Below are 23,586 nucleotides of genomic sequence, written 5' to 3'. Positions count from 1 at the left end.
TCCAAGTGGCGCGAACACTTTGGGTTATATACTGTATCGTCTCTTGGCAGCCTAGATCTACTACATATGTGAATATTGATGGATGATTTGACTCTGTTACAACGTAAACAGTAGACACTACTTTTGAGTCACGGCCTCAATTATTTGTATAGTCGCTCTACTCAGGTGGTTGAGAACTTGTATTAATAAGATGCGTGTGACATTAAGTGTACTGAAAATAAATTGACTCATACCCGAATTATGGGCTACAAGGCCTAAATAGGAGGGACCAATTATTATTTACAAGGGAAGTAGATTTTTACTTTGTGGCAGGTTGCTGAACATATTTTGCACCGTTTCAGTCAGGCTAAAATGATAGGCCTGATGCCATGTTTGCACTGCCACGATATTGGATGGCAATAGGTGTTGCAGTCGTCTAGTGGCTTTGAACATCCAGGCCACTGGGATACATTTTGTACCATATACTAGGGACTTACCGTCAAGTTAAGTAGACCAAGTAGGAGTGAGTATGCCAATTCTACCATGTTTAAACGGGGAGCTGAGGCAATTTGCCATTGTACAAGGTTGAAGTGCACAGAATTCTAAAGCCAGCAAAAATATAGGGTCCACCAAAAGACAAAAAAATTGGGGTGACCACGGAGACAGGCAGATTTCCAACAAGGTACATGTATTATTCCCTTACCTCTTTGTGTAAGCTTTTCAGTATCTCTTCTTGGCCTTTTTGTACTATAGACCTTGGTTGTTTGAGCCTGATGAAATGATAGTTCTTTTCTTCTTGTATACACTATGTCTGTTTCTAGCTACTTTTTTTTCGTGGTTGTCTCAACATCTTTCTGTGTGTTTTTGGCACCGACGGCCTTCAAAGGTTTTCAGAGCTTTTCAACTTTCAGAGACTTTACAAACCTTCTACTTCCCAGTAATTTTTTCAATATAGCTGTGCTTAGATGTCTGGTTGATGTATTTGGCCATGTTTTTTGTTACAACTCTTAGGCTGATGAGTGTTTGATGCTGGAGGTTTCTCCTTTGACTTGGAAGCCTCCTTTTTGGACTCTAATAAGATAAGTTTGATGCATTGACGGTTTACAGTCTATTGAGGGCGTAGTGAGAATTTTTTCTTGTGGCATATTACATGGATTTAGTTACTTTACATTTTTAATACTGTAGGTGTGAAACATAAACGAGCATAACTATCTTCTAACGGGGATTATTGGGAAAATAAAGCAAAAATAAAACAATATTCATCTTTAGCTGTGAGCATGCAAGAACTAGGAAGAATTTTAATGAAGTATTCTCCATTTCCACTAAGATGTCGACCAATCAGTCTCTGATGCTGTAAACAGATGCCACTGTTGCTCTCATCAACAAACATCGTCTCACTTAGTTTTCTACTCAGTGTTGTAGTCAAATACTCTGAAATCTCTGCAGCTCACCATCTTGCTTCTGATCCTACAATATGGGAAAATAAATAACCTGAACTGCTGGTCACACATTGGGGTATTATGGGCTTACAGTTGACATCATAGTGGATCATCATGACTCCACATAAGTTTGATGCCTAAATGTAAAACTTTAAGAAATGTAGATGCAAGTCCAGACGCCCCACTAGGAGGAGGAATAATGCATAGCATGTGAATCTAGAATAGGTTCATACTGCAAAACCATGCACATGCTCAAGGGGCTCCAATAAGCACCAGAAGGACTAATGTTGTTGGAAATGCACAGTATCATTCTTGACTTTCAATGAGCATGCATGCACACTAGCAGGCTTTGCTTTCTAGAGAGAGTTTCCCTAGAGAGAAGACGGACTCTTACGTGATCCAGATGCTTCCACTCGTCTGCCCATTCGCGCTCTGTGAGACGATGATCCACAGGCTCATCCTGGTAGCTTTCATTCACACCTGAAAGAAAATGATTCAAGCATTAGATACCAGACCAACTTCCTTCACTCAAAAGGAACCCCTTTCTCGAAATAGGTAGCAACCTGTCACAGATGCTTGCATTTAGCCGGTTACGGATTTGCGAGCTGTTATCTATGCCATAATAAAATAATCTACTCGCATCACATCTTTGCCTTGTGGAGAAGCCGAGAAGGTTACAGAATATTCTATGGTAGATGTCAAACAGCATAGTCGGTGTTAAAAGAGTCAAGTAACTATATTGTAGCATGCATTTATTATAGTTTGATCAAATCTTTGATGCAGGGGCGTAGCTTTATCAATAATATTAGGTGGGTGTGGGTACAAGAATCCCCAAAAAGCGACACAGTGTACCAAACTTAAAAGGACATGGGTTGGGCAAAGTTAAGGAAATGAGTTTGGAGCTTGAAAAATTAAGGAATATTTTTGGTAGAACAAATACATAGATAGAATCATCCATTGGCAACAACAAATTTGCACACCCCTAAGTAATAACATGCTACAAAACCTTGTTGCATAATGAAGAAATGCTAGACCATACAATAGGCCAAGCACATGACGATGTTTTATATTTTTGCACTATTTTTTAGTATAAAATGTGTCCCCATGTCAAAATTGACATAAGGACGCATATCGTGATAAAATGTAGTGCAAAAGGGCAGTCCTGCCTTTCGCCTAGTTTCTCCAAAAATGTCATTTAAATATGCAAAATCAAATTATGTGAATTCCGCACCCCCTAAATTTGGCATACACACTGGTACTCTACCAATGCACATAAAACCCATCCTGGAGAAGCCATTCATTTAGCTATTTGAGAATGCCGCTCGTGCAGAGGAGTCCTTTCCTAATACTTTGACCGTGCTACAGGAGTTGCCACTAACCGTATCCAGCCCATCATCTTGCCAGCGTGAGGAGGAGTCAGCTGCGAGGCCGCAGAGGAGGCGAGAGGCGCGGCCCCGGGACTGCGAGGACCAGCCTGCAACATCCACAGCTGTGTCCTCTTCCCGGGTGAGCCGCGCCCCCTCCCAGTGCCCGCCCCCACCAAAGCGCTCTTCACTCGTGCAGAGGAGTCCTTTCCTGATAATTTGACCGTGCTACAGGAGTAGCCACTAACCGTATCCAGCCCATCATCTTGCCAGCGTGAGGAGGAGTCAGCCGCGAGGCCGCAGAGGAGGCGAGAGGCGCGGCCCCGGGACTGCGAGGACCAGCCTGCAACATCCACAGCTGTGTCCTCTTCCCGGGTGAGCCGCGCCCCCTCCCAGTGCCCGCCCCCACCAAAGCGCTCTTCACTCCTCGCGGCCCCCGCTTCGCGGGAGCCGCTCGTGCAGAGGAGTCCTTTCCTAATACTTTGACCGTGCTACAGGAGTAGCCACTAACCGTATCCAGCCCATCATCTTGCCAGCGTGAGGAAGAGTCAGCCGCGAGGCCGCAGAGGAGGTGAGAGGCACGGCCCCGGGACTGCGAGGACCAGCCTGCAACATCCACAGCGGTGTCCTCTTCCCGGGTGAGCCGCGCCCCCTCCCAGTGCCACGCCCCCTATTTCAAGAAGGCCGGTGACGCGCACCGCGGGACGCGCGCGGGGCACATCCCGGGGCTAAGACAGGGCAAAGAGCGGGCTGTTTGAGGCCGTTCGAGAACGTGAGAGTCCGGTCCGGGCCCTAGCTCTAAGCTTATTATTTGCGGTCTTCAAATTACAGGTATTTACCCTCTCCCTGAAGTTAGCTACGACTTACCATTACTAACAAAAAACTTTGGCATATCCCATCTACAGAAAATGAATACGCGAGCAAGTAAGCAAAAAAAATCTAAAAAAAACATTGGAGTAGGTGAAAAACTGCTAGGTCCGATGGATGACTTTATTTCTAAAGCAAATACATTCATTGACCAAAGTATAAGCCTGATTGAGGGCAGAGTTTCAACTGAACTTGCAATTGCAAGGCGATCGTCTATGGGACTACTAGCAATTGCAAGAACCCCAGATACACAGTTTGCTCCAACACAAACAACAGTGCCTTCAAACAGACTTAGTCTTCCAAATAATGTAAATCTTTCGGCCTCCCAACTTTCAGTATCATTTTCAGAAAATGAGCTAGAAAAAACTCCAGATATTTTTCCGGATAATACCCCGGAAGATGTAAGGCAAGCCAGAGGGAGGAGGAAGGGAGCGATAAAGAAAAGGAAGGACAGGGAAAAATTAGATAACACCTCTAACACAAGAATGGGTGGCGACATAGATTTGATCGATACTATAAACCCGGAAGGATCATCCCATCATACTGCTGATCCACACAATAATGTGATATCGATCCATTGTTCGCCACAGAACCTTCGCGATAACACCATCTTAGAATCCCCCCCACCACTAATAACGAGCAAGGAAAGAGAAACATCAAGGCTAATAAAGGAGATAGCTTCCCTCCTAGATTCCTTTATTCGCCCAATAGAGTCCAGACTCCTTAATATAGAGGCTCAACTGATTAAAATCGCTAGTTGCCCCAAGACAATCTCTCTACAGGGACTGCCAAAAGAAGGGACAAACACCTCGGCCACACTGTCTACACATAAAAAACCGGTAATTCCAGCCTGCCCTCCGCCTAAACAGCAACCCCCAGTAAAGGCCCCTATTCCACCAAAGGCTCCCCCTGCACAGAAACCCACGCCCAAGGTCCTTACTATTCCCCCGCACACCAACATTACACTAAATACATCTAAAATAAATACGCCAACCACAATTACACCGGCCCCTAAAACTCCCGCCACCAAAAAGCCATATTCTACAAATAACAAAGGAGCCCTGAGAGGGACCAATGATAACAGGCACCCTCTAAACATGCCACCTGAGGCATGTCCTTATGTGGTAGTGATGACGGGGGTGCCCGAACTAACGGGAGAGGGGAAGGAACCCAATTGGTCGCTCAAAAATAAAGTACAGTATTGGCTGAACACAAATCGACCTGCTCCGCCAACCTGGAAAAGCACGATAATATCAGTTTGTAGGACCCCCTGGGTGGGGCATAGGAAGAAAAACATTCGGGGAGACTGTATAGTGATCACTTTCGAAGATTCGAGTATAGCTGACTATATCTGTTCTTGGGAACAAAATAATACAACTGGAGGGATCGCTACAAGATCCCTCTCTTACTTCTACCCAACAAGATATAATAATAACCACGCAAATGAATCCGATAACATCTGGCGAAAAGCAATCCCCCAACCATGGGAATTAGATCTCGCTGGGCCTAAAACATCTCAGCGATACAGTGATCCTGACAATACTTGGTGGTCAACAAATCTGAATTATCACCAACATGAGGCCCCGTGGCAGACGGTGGGACCACAAAACAGAGCTAGAAACTGGGAACAGTGGGACAGACTGCTCTATCGATCATACAGATCCAATTATAGAGATATGCCATATGGGCAAAATTGGCAAGGCATACCGACTATGAACCGGTTTAACAGCCTGGAAATGGTCGATTGACCACGAGTCAAATCCCCGAATCCCATACATGCAACTTCGGTTACATCTAATGATCCCCCTTTTCTATCAGAACCAAAAATGGCAGAAACAGAAAAGGAAATCTTACAGCTCCAGGTGATTTTCTGGAATATTGCAGGTCTCCGATCGAAAATAGAGGATGGTTCCGCCGCTAGATTTCTGGAGGATGCCAAAATTATATGCTTACAAGAGACATGGGTCACGATGCCCATACACCTTGTGGGATATAAGACATACTCATCTCCTGCCCTTCCAAGCAGCTCGGGCAGATCTAGGGGGGGGCTGGCAACCTATATAGCGAACACTATAACAGACCTGAGTGTATTAGAGGCAGACCCTTTTCCAAACTTTCAGTTGCTCACTCTCACAACAGGGAAAAAATATACCATTATATTAATCAACCTATACAATAATTTAGATGATGATAACTTCATAACCACCCTCCTTCTAATTCAAGAAAAAATTACACATCATCGGCACCTTTATGAGAGAAAGGGTACCGTTCATATAATTTGGGGAGGGGATTTTAACCTACATCCCTGTATGAACAATCAGACCTGTGGAATGATGGATGAACATGAGAACCCTCTCGTCCACTTCCTCCACTCGCGAACGGGGTCAGCTATGAACGAGATCCTCTTAGACCTGGAACTCTTAATAATAAATCCTACTTTATCACAAGATAACCAATTAGAACCTACCTATCGAGGAAGAGGGCACGAGACCACAGTGGACTACATAATGATCACAGAAGGTCTAAGAGACCAAATTAGTAATATCACAATTCTGGAAAACACTCTAAGTGACCACTCTGCTCTAAGTTTTAACCTACAGATGAAACAACCAAGATCTCTTATGACAACAATAGCAAGCACCCTATCACAAAACAGGCTTGAATTAGGAAAAAACAACGGATACACTTTAAGATGGGAAAAAGTGGATCCGAATAAGCTTACCAATATGTTAGTAAAGACCGCTCACAACAATATATCGATATGTCTGGATTCCCAAGCAGACCCAAAGCAAATCTTGGAAAATTTTCAGACGATATTAGAACAAGTAAAAACACTCCTGACCAGAGTACCCAAACAAAATAAATCAAGTACCACAGGCTGGTTTAACCATGAATGTACTAAGGCACAGACCAACCTTAGAAAAGCAATTGGGAAATCAAACAGAGATCCAATAGAGATCCAACAACTCCGGCGAAACTATAACAACGCCAGAAGGGCAAGGAAGAAGGAGCTGAAACTGTCCTTGTGGACCGCTCTGCACAAAAGTGCACTACTTAAAGATAGTCAGTCATTTTGGAGAATCGTTAAGTCACCCTTGTTATCGGACTCTAATACCCCACAGATCGATGTGGCTATCGACGAGGAAACTTGGGTGAACCACTTTTCAAAAATATTTCAACTACCATCTTTGACTGAAGAATGTAATTTTAATCTCTCACCTGTAGTATTTCCAATACCGATTGATTTCGAACTACAAGATGTCGAAATGGCACTGCTGATGAGCAAGAGCGGCAAAGCACCCGGCCCCGATGGGGTCCCTGTGGATCTATTCAAACACCTTCCTGATCTTTGGGCACCAATACTCACTAGAGTTTGCACAGCAGCAGCGAATCTCGGCCTGCTGGAGTCATGGTCATGTTCCATCATGGTCCCCATCTTTAAAAAGGGGGACCGTCAGGATACGAAATGTTATCGTCCTATATCCCTGCTTGACTCCCTAGGTAAAGTAGTCGGCAGAGTTGTCCTAGAAAAACTTCAGCACTGGGCAAGAGACAAAGATATCCTTTCGGATCTTCAGTTTGGATTTAGGGAAGGCCTTGGAACAGTCGAACAGGCCCTAAATCTAAGCATGTTAGTTTCGAAATACATACATGCAAAGCCAGGGACAATTTATATGGTTTACGTGGACCTGTCCTCCGCGTTTGACTGTGTGTCGCATGCGAAGCTCTGGTCATTGCGGATCTCATTAGGGGTTGATCCTCCCCTCCTGGACTTCTTGAGGGAGCTATATGGTGAAGCCTCAGCTAGAGTGAGATATGGGACAAAAGGAGAGTTAACGGCGCCGTTTAGGGTAGAGCGAGGAGTAAGGCAAGGATGCGTCCTAGCCCCCTTCCTCTTCTCCCTGTATACCAACGGCCTAGAGGAGATCATGTTTAGGGGGGGGCAGGATCTGCCCAGACTGAAACATCGCCTGATCCCCGCTCTGCTCTATGCGGATGACGCAGTTATTCTAGCACGCACTCCGATTGAGTTACAGAAATCCCTATCTAAGTATGCTGACTTCATGGGTGCTTTGGATCTACATATCAACGTAAAAAAAACATTTGTTATGGTAGCGGGAGGAAAACGAAAAGTTAGCAAGAACATTTATTTAAAAGACCAAAAAATTGAAAAGATCTCGCAATATCCATACTTAGGCATCATGATTGATGACAGCTTAAACTGGAAAGCAGCTGTTGAGGCCAGGAGACACCTTTTTAAACGCGCAATTCTAGCACTGATGAACTTCTCAAATAAACTCGGAAAAAGACCATCAGTAGAGTTGTTACTGATCTATGCTGCAAAATGCCAAGCCATCGCCCTATATGGGGCAGGGATTTGGGGACACACAGCTACTGGTTCTTTGCAAAAAGAAGAAAACATCTTCATGAGATTCCTTTTGTCCACGCCAAAAGGCACTTCCATCTATGCCTCGCATATGGAATTGGGAATCCCATACATTGAAGATCTGATAAAGATCCAGCCACTTTTACTTTGGAGGCGCGTCTGGCTGTCGGATGAGAATCAGCTGACCAAAAACATCTTGCAGGACTCTATGGATTTGGATCATGCACATAAAATAGTGTGGCTCTCCTATATCAGAAATTTCTTCTCCGATCTAGGATTACAAAAGTATTATTTTACTCCAGAAAAGTTAAATGAAATATCCAAGAAAGATCTGAAACAAATCGCGTTGAGCCACCTAGAGTCCTTGAGACTGACTTTGCTGACGACCAAAAAATCTGCGATTCACGCGAATATGATACAGCATTCCCCGAAAATCCAGCTTTATTTGACCCTGGAATTTTCAGCATATGAAAAAATGCTCCTAACAAGGTTCAGACTGAATCTTTTTTACAGACTAGTGACTTTTCCTGATAAAAATAATTGGAATCCTAACTTGGCCCCCTGTCCGTGTGACGATTTGTCCCAACAGTCTACTATCCATACAATCTTGTTTTGTAAATTTTTCCAAATCCACCGAAAAATCTGGATAACCCCGCTATTAAAAAGATGGGGCTATAGACAATGTCGCCCAGCCATGTTAGCATTACAGTTGCTGGATTCTGAATGTACCTGTTATCACGTACTGAATTTTTTAAAGAGTATTATGAGGCATAGGAGCAACCTTTGATTGTCTTATTATCTACATAATTTGTACACAACTTGATCATATGTTTTAAAAAATTGTGTGCAATATTTGTTTTTATTAATACGTGTGTATTTTGTATGTTGCGATAACTTTTATGGTTTTGCGCTGCTAAAAAAACGAATAAAGATTATTATTATTATTATTTGAGAATGACAAACTAATGCTTTTGTCTATGAACTCAATTTGAAATGCTGGGTGCTGCTTCAACCGTTGTAACACAAACCGACACAGATACTTGTGCACATACTTACAGATACAACACTCATGTGTACATTCACATGCACACATAATATACGTGTTTATGAAAGAGCAAGATCACCACTTGGGATATCTTGCCACAGAGCAACAAAATGGTTCTTACCAGCAGGACTCATTTTGCAGCCTGAAGAGATTTCTGGATTCACATGCTATGCATTATTCTGCCATCTAGTGGATGGGTATGGAATTGTTTTGGTTTCTTTTCTTTATTTTCGTGGGCATCGCCAACCCCCATTTGGCACTAGGTCCGTTGCTTTTGTGATGCAAAACGACGCCCCAGAGTTCCTGTGCGTGGTCGCCATCTTCAGATTCTTTTTTCCTTTCTTTCTTTTGTAAATAAGGGTATGCCTTTATTTTTCTTGTTTTAAGTTCTTTCTTTTACGTGATCTATTCTCCCACTTGTTTGTTTTCCTCATCTCTGAGAAGGTAGGTGGGTCGCATGTGAATCCAGAAAACACTTCAAGCTGCAAAACTACTCCTACTGGTAAGTAACCATTTTGTTTTTCAGCATTAATCCATGTCTGGGTTCACATGCTGTCCATTAAACATCTGTTATTCAGCGCCACAATGCCTACGGGTGAACGTGCTCTTTACAAATACACGTTATGTTATGTTTAGGTTATTAGATTATGTAGCCGTTTCCCCTCCCTTGGGATGGTTGGGGTAAGATGTGGAAGACTTTGCGAACAGGTGTTAAAGTAAGCTTTGTACCACCTGAGCTTCTTTTGTCATCTGTATATACACACAATAATGCTTGGTAGAGGTGTGTGGAGATGGCCATGTAACAGCTGCACATATACTGTCTATTGGCACATTGGCAATAAAGGCTAGGGTTGCCACTTCTTTTTCCTTATTGAGTGAGCTTTTGGAAGGGAGGTTAATGTGTTTCCTGCTGTGGAATAGCATACCTGAATTGCCTCTACAATCCAACGTGCAATTGTCCCCTATGTCACAGGTGCTCCTTTGTTGGACTTAGAGTAAGAGACGAGCAATTCATTCCCTTTACATAATTGTTTTGTCCCCTGTAGATAGTAAAGTAAGGATCTTCTCACATCCAGGGAATGAAGGCTTCTTTCTAGTCATGTCTGTGGGATTTTGAAGAAAACTGCAAGCTGCATGCTTTGATTATTGTGGAATTTGCTTACTACCTTAAGAAGGAACTGAGGGTTGGTCCTTAGGACAATTTTGTCCTTGTGGATTTGCATGTATGGTTCCTCAATAATTAGTTGACTTACTCTCCGTAGAGATGTTATAGCAATTAAGAATGCAGTCTTTATTGTGATATACTGGAGTTCTCCTTTGTGCATAGGTTTGAATGGTTCCATCATTAGCGGTGTTAGAACGGTGTTCACGCTCAACATAGGGACTAAAGCCTTTCTTGGGGGTGCAATTCTTATGGAACCTTCTGATGACTGGTGATGTGAAAAAACGTTTACAAGATGCTCCCCTGGTGTAAGCTAAAATCGCTGCTAAGTGCACCTTGGGGCTTGAGTAGTTGATTTTACTGTCTAGCAAGTGGGTAAGATATAGTAGCACTATTACCTGTGTAGATATTGAATTTAGGGCATTGTTCTCCGTACACCATATGAGGTACCTTTCCCACTTAGCTGTGTAGCATTGTCTTGTGGTTGTCTTTCTTGCCTCTTTTAGTATCTCCAAAATTCTTTGTGGCGAGTTCAAATGTCCAAACTCTATGTACTCAGGTACAGGCTGTAAGGCTGCGTGTTGTTGGTCCTGGTTGAAATACTTGACCCTTTTACATTATGAGAAGGTTCTTTTCTGCCTTCAATTTCAGTATATGCCCTTTGGACAGTTCGAGTAGACTAGAGTACCAGGTTTACCTTGCCTATAAGGGCTATGAGAATTAAGTTTGTTCCTGGTTGTCTGATCTTCTCCAGTAACCTTTGTAGAGGAGGAATTGGAGGAAAAGCGTACACAAATGTCCCTGACCAGTTTAGCGACAGGGCATTCCCTTTTGATAGGTAGTGTTGAAACCTTGAGGTAAAAATGTGGCAATTCCTGTTCTCCACTGTTGTGAATAGGTCTATTATTGGTGTCCCCCAGAGGCTGAATACCTTTTGCAGAGTCCTTTGCGTTGTCTCATTTGTGTGAGATGCTGTTCTGCCTATTGAGATGATCTGCTTCTGTTTTGTCTGCAGACTGATGCGGTTTGGTATAGCTCATTGCCATATTTTCTGAGCTAGGTTCCTTAGGGTAAAATATTTAGTTCCTCCCTATTTGTTGAGGTAAAACATTGTTGTTGTATTGTCCGTTTGGATTAATCTGGTCTTCCCCACTATGTGGGCTTGAAATGCTTTTAGTACCAGAAACACAGTCTTCATCGCTAGGAAGTTGAAACGTTTTATGGAGTTTGCATAGTTCCCTTGATCCACATACCTTTAAGCTTCCTGAAGGCGCTCCCCAACCCTTGGGGGACTCGTCTGTTGTGATAGTCACTGAGGGAGTTGGTGATTTGAATGGTCTGCCTAGTGTTTTGTTCCTGGATTCCCACCATTGTATCTCCTTCTGTACCCGGTCTGTTACAACCACTAGACTCTGTTGTGTTAAACAAAAGGAGGGACTAGGGGCTAGTTTACCGAGGTCCAGCGTACATGCCCCTGGAGTCTGTGATGCAAGATGAGTACGAAGTTCCTCTGTGTTAGGATGTTCAGAGAGGTTGGAGAATGAAAAAGGTAGTAGGATCACTGAAGGACCACTAATGTGTGAGGGAAGGAGGGGGAGTTCTCCTTGTTGGAACTAGGGCTCTCGCACACCCAGCAAGCTAGGTGTCATGCTTCATCATTTGAGCCTGCCCATCGTCAGGTCGCCGCTGCAATACCCGACGGGCACCCTAAACCGGGGCTCTTTATCGGGGATCTTTTGTTCCTGCCGGTGGGTGCAGTGGGGGTGAGGGGCTTAGTGTGTGTAGATGTAGGGAACTCCCTCTGCTTCCCTCACACATTATTGGTCCTTCAGTGACCCTACTACCTTTTCCTTCTCCAACCTCTCTAAACATCCTAACACAGAGGAACTTCGTACCCATCTTGCATCACAACCACTAGACCCTCCCAACTCCCTGTGATTTGTGACCAACTGGTGCATAGCCATTCCTGTATAGGGTACATGTGTAGACGTGCATAGGTAAAGCGGGGGATGCATGATGCCCATTAGTTTCATACCTCTCCTCACTGTCAGACTGTCCCTTCTGGTAAAGGTGAGTTTGCTCTTTGATTGCTTGTACCCTCCTTTGGGTCGGGTATGTCCATGCCATTTTGGAGTTTAATCTTGATCCTATGAAGAATTTTTCCTGTTCCAGTTTTGGTGATGATTTTTTTGTGGTTTAGGGAGAAACCCAATCCTTGTAGCGTTGTGATCACCTGTTGAACATGTGTGTAACATCTTTGTTTTTAATTTGCCTTCACAAACCAGTCGTATAGATCGGGATAGAGATGGGTTACCCTCTTTCTTAGGGATGCTGCTACTGCTGCTAAGCACTTTGTGAAAACTCTTGGTGCCGATTTTATTCCAAAAGGCAAGACCTTGAACTGGTAGTTTGTTTTCCTTGTGGATGAACCTAAGGTATCTTTTGTGTGCTTGATTCATGGGGATGGTCAAATAGGAATCTAAGTCTATTGTTGCCATGTAGTTCCCTTTTTAGGTTTCGGCTACCGTCCCACTGCGTTAAGCAGTGGGTGGGCGGAGCCGAAATCTTTTGTTAGTAGTATGGGGCCTGAACACGCCCCTCTTCTCCATTGGCTGGCCTCGTAAATGCTGGCCAGCCATTGGAGGAGAGGAGCGTCACTGAGTTCAGGGCCCGCCTTGACGCGATTCGGGGGCGTTTGTGAGTTTTTTTAAGCCCCGCCCCCCCACACCTTCCCTCTCGCCGTCCCGTTGTCTGTGCCTTCTCCCTCCCGCCCACTCTCCGTGCCGCCTCCCTCCCGCCCACTCTCCGTGGCCCTTTTTCACCCTCCCACCAGCCAGAGCACCTTCACATCCGAACGCTCCTCTCGCCCGTGCCTTCTCCCTCCCTCCCGTCCACTGTCCGTGGCCCTTTTTCACCCTCCCACCCGCCCTATCCCAACCCCAGCCAGAGCACCTTCACATCAAACGCTGCCTTATCTGGGTTTAAAATGCGGCAGGACAGCGGCCGGCGGCCTTTGTCACGGAAATCAGCGGTAATGTAAAAGCGGTTACACCAGACCTGGTAGATGGAGGGAACAGCAATATATTGAACACCAACACAGATCACCCCCTCCTACAATGAGGGGTGCGCTTTGAGGCTCTGGGGTGCAGAAACAGCCGTCCTGTCCCTTGAACGTGAAACCCACAGGTGGCCGCGCTTGGACTGAAAATCCTGCCCAGTCCCCGGTGATAATTATCGACGCGGCATTGGTGGGTCCGGAGGCTGCTGCTCTTTCAGGGTTGAGCCCTCCTTTTCTTCTACTGTTACCTCAATTTAAACCAAACAAGGGGTCGTTAGCAGGGCCTAATTGGCTCTTTATCTTCCATTGTGCCCGGTACCTGGCCTTCGTTAATCCCCTGTGGGCCTCCCAGGATGGAACCTGCCCTGTTCTCACCAGCCCTAACCCCTGGGCCTCATTGTCCTGCCGGAGGCTTCAAAACAAAGGGGATTTAAATCGCAAATTGAAAAAAGCTTCGAATACAATTGCCACCAAGAGTAATCTGTGAAAAGCAACAGAAAGCAAGCATTTTCTACACGTATTGTTTTAGTTTCGCTACAATTATATGAAGCCGGTATTATTTTCCTGTGGGGCGGCGCGTAGATCCGAAAAACTACCCAGATCGGTGTAAAGAACAGGAAGCGAGGTACCTACACAGAACAATATGGTTTCAGATAAAGTTATATACATTAGGATGTGATGGGGGGGGGGGGGGGGGGGGGCGCAGGATTATGCAGTCCTGTGCAGGCTTTTTTAAAACGCAGTGCAATGGGATTTTCCTTAGCCTAGAATCACACGGTTTGTTTGGGTTAGGTAGCGCCGAGATTAGAGCGCAGATCCTCACTTGAATGTAAATATAGAACTTGTCGGAGTGACGGTCATTACGAATTTCCGAGCAAGCCGGGGTTAGATTGTTTAAATAAACAAAACAGAAAGGTTATATTCTCCGGATACGCAACACATGTAATTGAACAAAAGGAACATTAGCGAGTTTTAAAAATGAACACCTCGTTAAAACCATTCTGGAATTGATTACTAAACATTCATCGTTCGATTTGTATGGCGGCGGTACCGTGGGTTCAGCACCAGGTGACCCTATGTAATGCTCCTGACGGGGGCTGTTGTTAAAGAGAAAATGCATTCTGGTACTTGTAGTTTTGATGTCATCAATGAGCCCAATAGACTGAACTACCAGATTTCAAACGTCTGAAGGAAGAGGCGGGCCTGGAGCATCGTGTCCTTGTGGTAGTCACTAAGAAGTCTGAGGCCAAAGTCCAGATTTTGCCATTCGTATGTTTTGCATAATTTCTTGTTTTTGGTGTTACGATAAGAACACTCAAGACTTTGGTCTCTTCAGAATACCTCTTGTCGCTCCCTTAGTGGACATTTTGGCACCACAGTCCTTTTGTAGGTTCCCGTCTGTCTCTTTTTGTAACTGTCCCTGTGTCTGTCTCCGAGTGCCTCTCTCTACTCCTCTAAGTGGATGTTGCGGCTGCTCCATCTTCTTCCGGATCCTAATCTGCCTTTTTAGTGCCTGTCTCAGTTTCTGGTTCATAATGTCTCTTGCCACTCCTTTAGTGAATGTTGCGGTGGCTTTGTCTTTACATCCTAGTCTGTCTCTTTTTGTGTTTATCTCTGTGTCTCTCGTCGCTCTCTTAGTCTTACAATGTCACTCTCAAGATGTCTCCTGCTGCTTCCTTAGTGGACGTTGTGGTGACTCTCTCTATTTGTAGTTCCTCATCTGTCTCTTTTTGTGTCTTTTTGGCTTTTCCCTTTAGGTGGTACAATGAGAACTTTCAGTACTTTGATTGGTCCCACAGTGCCTCACACTGCTCCCCAGACACAGATGCTTTCACATACACAGGCAAACACACATACACACATACAGATGCTTTCACATACACAGGCAAACACACACAGATGCGCACACACACCCAGGCATTCACACACACACTGATGCGCACACACACACTATTGGCAATGTAAATGACAATGCCATTTATTTACCTGTTTTCAAAACCAACACATAAATACAAATTTTGTCATTTACAATGCCAATAGCTCTAACTTTTCCAAAGGCGAAACCGTTGCATTGTAAATGCTTGTTGTACCTGTGGGATTACTTTTTGTAGGGGTGACATCTTGAAACGCTGCATGCAAATGCATTTGTTTATGAATCTGAGATTTAAGATTGGTCTTAACGTGAGATCTTGCTTTGGTACCAAGAGATAAGGTGAATAGTTTTCCTTGTAGTGCTCTCTTGTTGGAACTTTCTCTATTGCTCGTTTTTCTACGAGTTCCTTTATTTCCTCCAATTTTAAGAGTTCTGTTCTCTGGAACTTTTTCTAATTTGGTGGAGGTTTCTATGTTAGTTCAATCTAACCTGGCTGATGAGGGGGAAATACCCCAAAACCAGTCACAGGATGCTTGTTTTCGGTCCAGGGAGGACCTGGCTTGGCAGTTCGGTCTGGACTGTTCCCATGAGGCACAGGGTCAAGACCGATTTGCATATGGCTGGGTCTAAAATGGGGTGGCATGGTGAGCAAAAGAACGATGGATTTAACCCAGATCTCTTGACTGGGGGTGAATGTATGATTCATTCAGCATTCCATCCATCATTTGTTTGCGTAGCACAAGGGCATATTGAGCAGTAGACCGCATATCCGAGTTGCAATTAAGCAATTTGTTTATTTATCACTTCACTTTTTAGCCTGGTACTTCATATTCTTTGACCTTGGTACTATTTTAGCACGCTTTACATTTGGTGCCGGTGATTTCTGCCTTTTTCAAAGGCCTGTCCACAGGATTGTGGACCAAGATTTCTTTCAAGGACACACTCTTCCTATGTGTTACATCGGGTTTGCTTGGTAGCACAGTCATTCCCTAATATCACATCTGTTTGGAGAATGCTCCAATGTTTCTGAACAGCTCCATGGATCGGATTAGACTCAGTGGAGAAACTGATTATCAACCTTACTTTTCCATCCGCACTTCTTTTGTTTGGGAGTTAGGATATCTTTTCTTTCTTTCTTATGGACTTTCTCACTAGTACCCTTCAATACTACACTCGAGAATCCGCTTTCCCTGAATCTCATAAGAGACTCCCTTTCTTCTATGATGTAAACAGTTGGTAGAGAGCAGCTGCGCTTGATTCATAGGAGCTCTCCAAATGGAATGCTAGTAATGAGACTGCGTGGGTGTTGACTTTACATGTGCAATACTGTGTTACTGGCGGTGAGTATTTTAAACGACCTGGTACATAATCTGTTGTTGGAGATAAACACTGTATGATCTAACAAGCATTGGCATAGCCAATCGGTCTCGCCTTTGGAACATTATAAGTGTTTAGCAATGCAGCACATTCACCTGGGTACTGTGCCACCTAGAATTGAAGAGCTATACAATTGCTTCACACTGTGTACCCTTTATAAACAGTAGCCATCTGCATCTGGTCTGAATTACCAATTAATTTCAAGACAGATGGTACCCTAAACTAGTATGATATACACAGTCTACACACCTGACACTGATAGGTTGGGTTGGAAGGTTCTACCCTCTCCTTTTACAAAAGACCTGGGTAAAGGAAATACGTTGTACGAGAATCTTGAATTACACTGTAGTATGACGTCTGCACAAATAGCCAAACGGCTAAGTAATTGGCATATATATAAGAGTGAGTAGAAGCTGTCCAATGGCGAATAGCCAGACTATTTCAATAAGATCTTGGGACTTTTAAGAAGAAATGACCAGTTAAACATATTTATGATATGAAAGGGACAATTCTTTGAGGTGAATGATATTGCACCCAAGAACAGAGAAGGCAACACCATACCAACAGTGCTCATTCTCGAATGCATGCTCAGGGAAGAGATGCCAAGCCCTTTGTTTTAGCCAAACGTACGTATACTGTGTATTCCATTAAAGGTGGTATAATATCAGCATTTGGGAAGGGTCTCCCTTTTTCAGAACATCATATTACACTGCCTTCTTTATTGTATGGGGTACAGGAAAGCACAAACTGTGTATAATAAGATAAAGGTATTTGAAAAAGTAATGCTCACCGACTGTAAATACAACATACCAAGTAACACAGTAAAATGTCCAGTTCTCATGGGAGCTTACAAATGCAGACAGAACGTATACTGAGGAACTACTAAGGTTATTCACAAATCAAAAAGTACCATTTAGAAAGGACAGTAACAGGAGCCAATTGAATACACTTTTCTTTGTAGGGTGGCACCGTGGTTTTCTTCAGGCAATCTAGAAGACTCACAAGACTGTTCAACTGGCAAGTCCTTGACAGATGTCCTACTACTGCCGTCTCTAAGTGGTCCCTTTAAATGATATGCCTAAGATCAGACATTGTAGTGCTGCGAGAATGCAGAGCCATGTTTATTTATTTATTTATTGTAAAGTCTGTCTTCTAGGATCTGAAATGCCAAAAGAAAATGGAAATCTCAGAAGTCTGAAACAAATCGGATTTCACTTCCTTAATTGATGGGAAGTTGAGCGTTCGACGAAGGCAAAATATACATAAAAGTGAATCGCTGCACAGGTTTCTATTAATTTAATTGGGAGGTTTTGTAACACACTACAATCCACCATAAGGAGGCCCCGTAGCTCCTAAAATGTATGTCTATCAGTCTGTGGCTTTCTAGAAATCCACTCACTATCAAACGCACATTGACAGAGTAGATTAGACTTCTCCGCTACCAATGCATTTAGATTCATTCAGGAGATTCCCTGCCACAAACCCCACCCGCCCCATGACGGAGTTGATGATTCACCAGCATGGATTAAAATAATTATTGCAAAATGTTTATATCATGTTCATATCAATAACGTAACTTTTCAAACAGAAGGAATTGTGCCCATGAATTACGCTGAAAAGGCGTGATAAGAAGCTACTTTTAATTCTATACGGTTCAGAGCCATGCCCACATGCCGGTCCTGTGGATCTGTGCATGCCCATGCTTGTTAAAGAAATGAAGGCACGGCCATGGAATAAATTACTCCGATATCATTCTATTGGAAATATTTGTTAAAATCATCAAGATGTTTACCATAAAAGTACAAAACTAACGAGCACCGCTATACTGCTAGTATACTGGCATTCATTTCCATAATCTATTTTTATAATGTTTTTACTGTGGTTGCTCCCAGATTTCCTTATATGCAAAACTGTGCCTTTCTGGGGGACATGGTCATGTGCTTAGACACCGAACGTGCACTAGTGCACGCAAAGCAACTAAGTGCAAAGAAGCATGAATCCGTTTCAAATGGCAAGTCAAACATGCAAAGGTGAAAACAAGCAGCGGAAGGACTAAAGCAACCAGCGCATCGCGAACCTCATTCGCTCCAGCAGTTCATTATCTTGTAGCCTTAATCAATGTGCTACAATTATGCATTTCAGCGTCACTTCCAAGCCACTAAATTGAGCTGCTCTGCTCCAGATCCTAATCAAGCACACGAGTACCTGTGTTTTTCAACTCATTGCACAAATCCATTGATTCCATCCATTTCCAGCAATAGATTTGTGCAATGAGCTGAAAAACATAGGTAAAACACTAACGTGCACCGCTACACTACTAGTATACTGGCATTAATTTCCGTAATCGATTTTTGATTTGTTTTTACTGCGGTTGCTTCCAGATTTGCATCACATGCAAAACTGTGCCTTTCTGGCAAACATGATTATGTGCTTAGACACACAAGGAGCACAGTAAAAACCAACCACAGCCAGAGATTTGTGTTGCAAACCCCAGACAACTAAGAAATAAAAGCAGTTGGAAATCAAATAAACCATTTTAAACCTGGGTGGTTTCTTGAGAGCATTTTTCAAGGAAGTGAACAGAGAGCTGTTATTGTTGTTACAAAAGTATCATTTTCCTCACAGTCTAGTTGGGTTTCGGAATGTAATGAGTGGGCGGCCTCCCTTCTGGATAGCTTTCTGGTGTTATCACTGGCTCTCGGTGCTGAGCGGTAAACCGAGCCTAGGGGGTTGGGGGCACGAAGCAGCTGCTTAGGGCTTTAACAGGGACAAAAGGCTCATGTACTCCGTAGTAACTCAGCTCACTTAGGCTCCAGAAAATAGAGTCCCCAGAGGCCCCAGGCATAGATAAATTGGCCTGAGTGTCAGCCATGACTTTATCAATGTGGGATCTTGTTGTCCCGAGCCAGGGGATTAGCTGATGTCGCCACTCAAGCATTTCCGTGCAACCAAGCCAAAATGATGCTCATCCCGATGTACCCGATACAAGACAGAAACCTTGTCCTGAGTTATCAGCAGCCCTGCCCTGCCCACACAGGCTCGGCGTATCTGTGCCAGCTGCCGTGATTTGTTGGGGTACAATGAGCTGAAAGCCAGGCCCGGGGCTAAGTGGAAGTAGAATGTTACAAAACGATACTACCAGGAACAATATTTAATTTTGCACATTAGAAGGGCGTGCGCATGATGTCTCAGTTTGAAGATAATGGAACGTCTTTGTTTCTGCCGGAGTATCTAACAGGGTAATAGCAATAAAGTGCTCTATGAGTTTCGAAAGAGAGAGGCCTGCTCTATGGAAATAAGCGTTTGCGATTATCCCGGCAGCTTAGAAAGTGAAAGCGCGCACAGCGCGCGTAATATAAACAAAGCACTTCATCCTGCCCGAACTAGGACAAACTCAATAAAGAAAATAGTGCTTACAACACTAAAAATAACACGTACAGTAAGAACCGAAGCAAAGGTGCCAGTAGCCATGGGAGGTTACAAATGAAAACACAGTGCTACTAAGGAGGGACTAACAAGCCTATTAAGGAATCAGAAGTCAGTCTTTACGAAGGACAAAGCCACAAGCCAATGAAAAATATGGGCAAGGCTTCTCCTCCGTACTCTACCTACAACAGATAGCCAGAGCAGCACTTGCGCTCTGGCTCAGGCTCAACCTAAAAATGGTACCTCAGTTTTGCCTATTTGACTAGTAAATTTCAAGTTCAAAGCATTCTTATTCAAAATTGATATATATTCTTCCGCCTCCAAACGGGGTGCCTCGCCCAACACTAAAAAGATCATAAATGTATCTCGCGCAAAGGGTTATTTTCTCTACCACTTCTCATAGGGCTCTGCCCAGGCCACGTGCTTCTCCCACCAGCCTACAAAAAGATTTGCATAACTGGTGGCGAAGCATGTGCCCATGGCAGTCCCTTGTGTTTGCAAAAAAAGTAGCCCAGAAAACAAAAAGATGGTATTATTCAAGCAAAAAGGTAGCACATTGTAGCAACATCACATTGTGTTCCCGATACTTTAGCGGCATGCTTTAAAGAAAATATTTCAATGCTGAAAGCCCTTTTTCATGTATTGCACATGTGTATAAGCTAGTAATGTCAAATGTGTTGAGCAAAAAGTAGTCTTCCAACTGAATGTCTTGTACTACTTGTATTAATCTGATGAAATTGAATAGTTTCTTACCTGTCGGTGTAGTTTTGCAGCTTGAAGATCTTTCTGGATTCCCTATGCTGTGCATTATTCCGCGGTCTGGTGGTTGGGTCCGGAATCGTAGTCTTTTCTTTGTTTTGTTTTTTTTCGTAGCCCAGGTGGCGTCGACGTCCCACCTTTTGGTGTACTTCCTGTGACATCGGCACGCTTCCTGCGGAAGCTCCCACCCTTGGGCGCCATCTTCGGATTCTTTTTTCTCGTGTCTGTTTTGTTTCCGAATCCATGGCAATGTTCAAGTACGTTATTCACCGCTTTACCTTTAAGGCGTTTAGCTTCAGTATTGTTTCTGTTTTCAACCACCTTTTTTCTCCAGCCTCATCTTTCTGGCGGAGGTGGGTGGGTTCGCTAGTGAATCCAGAAAGATCTTCAAGCTGCAAAACTACACCGACAGGTAAGAAACTATTCGTTTTGCAGCATGAATCTTTCTGGATTCACTATGCTGTGCATAGACTTTGTAGCGGTTTCTCAATTTTGTGGCGGCTGGGTGGAAGATGAGCGTTGGTTATTGAATATGTGTTGAAGCACCTTTTGTCCTACTTGTGCTTCCTTGTTCATCTGTATATCCACACAGTAGTGTTTCGTGAACGTGTGTACAGAAGCCCATGTTGCCGCCAGGCATATGTCCTTAATGGGTGTGTTAGCTAGCAAAGCTATTGTAGCCCCCTTCTTCCTGGTAGAGTGGGCTCGTGTCCCCTCTGCTAGTTCCTGTCCTGCTTGTTTGTGGCAGAACTGAATTGTTTGAGCGATCCATCGCGCAATCGTTCCTTTAGTTACTGGTTGTCCCATGAAACTATTTGCAAAGAACACAAAGAACTGTTTTGTTTTCCTGTGTTCCTTTGTTCTCTCTATGTAGTGCATGACTGCCCTTCTGGCGCCCAGAGTGTGCAGCGCTCTCTCTGCGCTTGTTGTTGGCTTTTGGAAGAAGCTTGGTATTTTTATAGTCTGGTTGATGTGGAACCTTGACACCACCTTTGGCATGAAGTGTGGGTCCGTTCTCATCACCACCCTATCATTGTGTATCTGGATGTAGGGTTCTTGTAGTGTTAGCGCCTGTAGATCGCTCACCCTGCGCAGTGAGGTGATTGCCACCAGGAAAGCTGTTTTCATGGTCAGCATCTGCAGGGAGGCCTTGTGGATCAGCTCAAAGGGCTCTTTCATGAGTTTCGTTAGGACTAGATTAAGGTTCCATGCTGGTGGCGGCACCCTCTTTGGTGGTGCGATCCTTTTTGCTCCTTCTAGGAATCTCTTTACTATCTGTGATGTAAAGAAGCTCTTGCCTGTTTCTCCTCTTGTGTAAGCGACTATCGCTGCCAAGTGAACCCTTAGTGGGGATGAGCTCAGATTCTTGTCGAGCAGGTGCGTGAGGTATTTCAGCACTGTAGAGTCCTTCTGCATCTTATTGTGCAGTTTTTCCTTCCTGCACCAGTGTGAACCTCTTCCATTTTGACACGTAGCACTTTCGTGTGCTGGGTCTTCTCGCCTCCCGTAATACCCTCAGGGTGCTTTCCGGCAATTTCAGGTGCACGAACTCTATGTCCTCAGGAGCCATGCTACCAGGCTGAGGCTCTCTGGCTCTGGGTGCAGCACCTCTCCGTTTTGCATGGAGAGTAGGTCTTTCCTTCTCCTGAATTTGTGGGGTGCACTCTGTCATCTCCATTATCTGTGAGTACCATGTCTGCCTGGCCCACTGCGGTGCGACCAGTATCAGGGTCATGTTGCTGGTTCTGCACTTGCCGAGTACCTTGCGTATCAGAGGTATTGGGGGAAAAGCGTAAGCAAATGTCTTTGACCAGTCTATCCATAGGGCATTCCCTAGGGACCCTTCCCCTGGTTGCGAAGTTTCGGCATTTTGCATTTTGGCGTGTTGAAACAGGTCTACTGACGGTGTCCCCCACCTGTTGAACAGCCTCCTTGTTTCCTGAGCATTGAGCTCCCATTCTGGGATGCTGATGTCTGCTGAGCCAGTCTGCTTCTACCTTGTCCTTCCATGGTAGGTGTATGGCTAGCAGGTCTATCTTGAGTGGGATGGCCCATCTCCACATTTCTTGCGCTAGCTTTGAAAGTGGGGTTGATTGTGTGCCTCCCTGCTTGTTTATGTAGAACAGTGCTGTTGTGTTGTCTGTCTGGATCAACACTCTCTGGTTGTACAGCTTTGTCTGGAAGGCCTTTATTGCGAGGAAAATGGTCTTCAACTCCAGGTAATTGAGGTGTCTGACCGCATCTGCTGGCGTCCACAGACCCCTCACTCTGAGTTTCTCCATGTGAGCGCCCCATCCTTTCTGGGATGAGTCTGTGTTGATGGTCACTGTTGGTGTTGGTGGCGTCAGAGGCTTCCCCCTATGTTCTTCATGTTCCACCATGCCATCTCTTCCTGCACTGAGTGCATTACAACCACTAGATCCTCCCAACGACCTGTAGCTTGTGACCATTGCTCCTGTAGCCATTCCTGGAAAGGTCTCATGTGCGGCCGTACATTTGGCACTAGGTGTATGCATGATGCCATCATGCCCATGACCTTGCTCGCCGTCCTCACTGTCAGAGCTCGCCCCTTCTGGTTGAGTTGCGTCTCCTTCAACAGTGCCAACGTTCTCTTCTCGCTGGGGAACACCTTGCTTTGTAAGGTGTTGATTTGCATGTTCTGTATGAGCTTGCTTTTATTAGCCAGTCGTTCAGGTAAGGGTATACGTGTATCCCTTCCCTTCTTAGATGTGCTGCGACTGTTGCGAGGCACTTTGTGAAGACCTGTGGTGCCGACTTTAGTCAGAACGCCAGGGTTGTGAACTGGTAGTGGTCTTTGTTGATGGTGAATCTGAGCAGATGTTTGTGCCC

General features: G+C 44.4%; 1 protein-coding gene across 6 annotated transcripts in view; it reads right to left on the bottom strand.

The window, feature by feature from the left end:
* CBFA2T2 (CBFA2/RUNX1 partner transcriptional co-repressor 2) overlaps positions 1-23,586 on the bottom strand; it is a 397,115-nt gene that overhangs the window by 154,542 nt on the left and 218,987 nt on the right. For all 6 annotated transcript variants that reach the window (XM_078652273.1, XM_078652269.1, XM_078652270.1 and 3 more), the window contains exon 7: positions 1,813-1,898. In XM_078652273.1, the coding sequence (XP_078508399.1) occupies positions 1,813-1,898 (86 nt within the window). The remainder of the gene's footprint in view (positions 1-1,812; positions 1,899-23,586) is intronic.

This window comes from Lissotriton helveticus, chromosome 7 (genome assembly GCF_964261635.1).
Source record: "Lissotriton helveticus chromosome 7, aLisHel1.1, whole genome shotgun sequence".
Taxonomy (NCBI): Eukaryota; Metazoa; Chordata; class Amphibia; order Caudata; family Salamandridae; genus Lissotriton; species Lissotriton helveticus.
Note: the sequence above shows the minus strand (reverse complement) of the source record. Positions and strands in the feature narration are given on the sequence as shown.